The sequence below is a fragment of the Magnolia sinica genome, chromosome 16 (genome assembly GCF_029962835.1).
Source record: "Magnolia sinica isolate HGM2019 chromosome 16, MsV1, whole genome shotgun sequence".
NCBI lineage: Eukaryota > Viridiplantae > Streptophyta > Magnoliopsida > Magnoliales > Magnoliaceae > Magnolia > Magnolia sinica.
Window position 1 is genome coordinate 47749071 of NC_080588.1, and position 2339 is coordinate 47751409.

General features: G+C 39.4%; 1 protein-coding gene across 1 annotated transcript; it reads right to left on the minus strand.

Annotated features, from left to right (window-relative positions):
- Positions 1-257: 257 nt before the first annotated feature.
- LOC131228826 (uncharacterized) lies at positions 258-1321 on the minus strand. Its single transcript, XM_058224682.1, has 3 exons — positions 1241-1321; positions 836-916; positions 258-653 (listed from the first exon to the last, which is right to left on the minus strand). The coding sequence occupies exons 1-3, from the start codon at positions 1319-1321 to the stop codon at positions 258-260; spliced, it is 558 nt and encodes a 185-aa protein (XP_058080665.1).
- Positions 1322-2339: the final 1018 nt, after the last annotated feature.

Genomic DNA, 2339 nt, shown 5'->3' on the forward strand with positions numbered 1-2339 from the left:
ATCCTCTTAGTTATCCTCTTATATACTGGAATGGAATATAGTGATTTCTGACAAATATCAATGTCGTGTCCATCTTAGTGTTGACCATCCATCTCTCTATTCCCCCGGTCCCTACCTTCTAATTCCTCATACTCCTTCTCAAACTCTTCCTTCTCCTTCTCCAACTCCTCCTCCTCCTTCCCAAACTCTTCCTTCTCCTTCTCCAACTCCTCCTTCTCCTTCTCAAACTCTCCCTTCTCCTTTTCCAGCTCCTCCTTTCAAAACTGCATCTTCTCTAAAAGAAATGCCTCCATCTGCTTCTTCAACTCTATCTTACCCTCCTCTAACTCTTCCTTCTCTAACCTCAGTTCTTCCTTCTCCCTCTTTAGCATTTCCCTCTCCATCTTTAAAACTGTCCTCTCATTCAACTCTTCCTTCTCTGACCTCAGGGCTTTTCTCACTTTTAGCACTAGTTCCACCTCCTTGCTTACTACTTCTCTCTCCTGCTTTAACTCTTCCCTATCTCTCTCCAACTGAATCTTCTCCGCCTCCAGCTCCTCCCTATCCTCCCTCGACCCCCCTGTCAATTGCAATCTTGTTCCTTCTCCCTCATCACCACTCTCTTCCTCTCCCTCATCACCACTTTCTTCCTGTCCCCCTTCTTCTCCCTCTCCCTTATCACCACTTGCCTCCTATCTCCCTTCTTCTCCCTCTCCCTGTCCCGATCTCTCTTCCATATCTTCATCAGCTTCATCGTTAATGCCCTACAAAATGAAGCAATGTATGTATGAATTATATAACATGTGAAGGTAAATATAAAATATTAACATAAAAGAAGAAATTTGTGACATCTTACGTCAAATCTATCACGGATCAAACAAACGGCCTCCGTCTCCAGCTCCTCAATGGTAGGCTTTAATATAAGAACTATCTCGGTCTGCAAGAGAACATCTTCGTTTTCATGTACAGAAACACACACACACATATATATAGTTGCATGGGTGATAACTTCGCTTCATAGAAATTGACTTACATATTTACTCTCTAGCATTTTATGGATCTTCTTATACTTCCAACCATTCCATCCCCGATATCGTATGAATTATGAAATTTAGAAGGGATTGTATGAAATGATATATTCTCTGAGAGCTGGTACTCTCTCAAGGGCCCATATTTGACACAATGAAATGACAAGATGATCTTAAATAAATATAGTTTGGTATAAACTATGAATTAAATTAGACAAGGAAAGAATCCTTACTTGTAGGAAAAATATGCAACCGGTGACATTGTAATGAAGCCCTTGCAATGCCATCAAGGCACTCTCAATCCCTTCCGTCATCGTCTGGAAGGCCAAACTACCCCAAGGGTAGATATAAAAGTCTTCCAACAAGTACACAAGGTCAATAAAGTCTGTACAACATATAATATTCGTGTTGGTTCGCCTAACAAACTACTCTACACATAATATTAGGACTACCTTCATGACATCTTCGTGCTTATTGCTATCAACTAACCTATTGAACGCCTCCTGTACATGTTTATTTAGGATAAGATATTCATTGAAGTATTTTTCTCTTATTGACTTCTTCGAACGATGGATATTGGGTATGGAGAGATCACCAGTCTTCAGCCCTATTATTAGGGTGAAGTCCATCTTGAAAAATTTTACACGGTTCCCTTGTATCTTGAATACAAGATTGCCTATATATCTCTCAACAAGTGAGTGAAAAATGGCTCCTATAAACCTAAATGATGGAATGTGTAATAAAAATGAGAATGGGGTTTGCCCAAATATATTTAATCTAGTGTTATTCTTCTTTAACCCACTCTTCACACTATCAAACCACCATGTCAAAGAACATCTGCATGAGAGGGTGGGGGCCGACTCACCAAATCCCTTATGCAAGGGTTTGTCATCTGCAAGGATGAATTGAAAATTATATCAACAATAACATTCAATATTTAACGAAACATAATGTGAAAGTTGACTTGTTGTGGTGAAAATTCCTAAAGTATGGTGTGAGTCTGCCGAGTCGGTAGTCAGTTTTTGGTGAATTCCAAATGAAAGTACAAGACTTGTTAGTGAATTTTCACAAGTTTTGGGCCAGTTTCACTCATTTATCAGTCAATTTCATGTAGTTGACGGTAAATTTATACCAAGGTTGTCCGTAAAAAAAATGTCAATATCAAGTAGTTATCGGTCATTTTGACGAATTCCATGACAAATGGGCGACACATAGGTGACATTCAACAAGTCTACGACCAATTTCACTAAGTTATGGGTCACTTTTCAGAGTTGTATATTGCATTTTGGCCGAGAACGCCGTGAAATTGATCGTGAGTGGATTTGTCTAAGG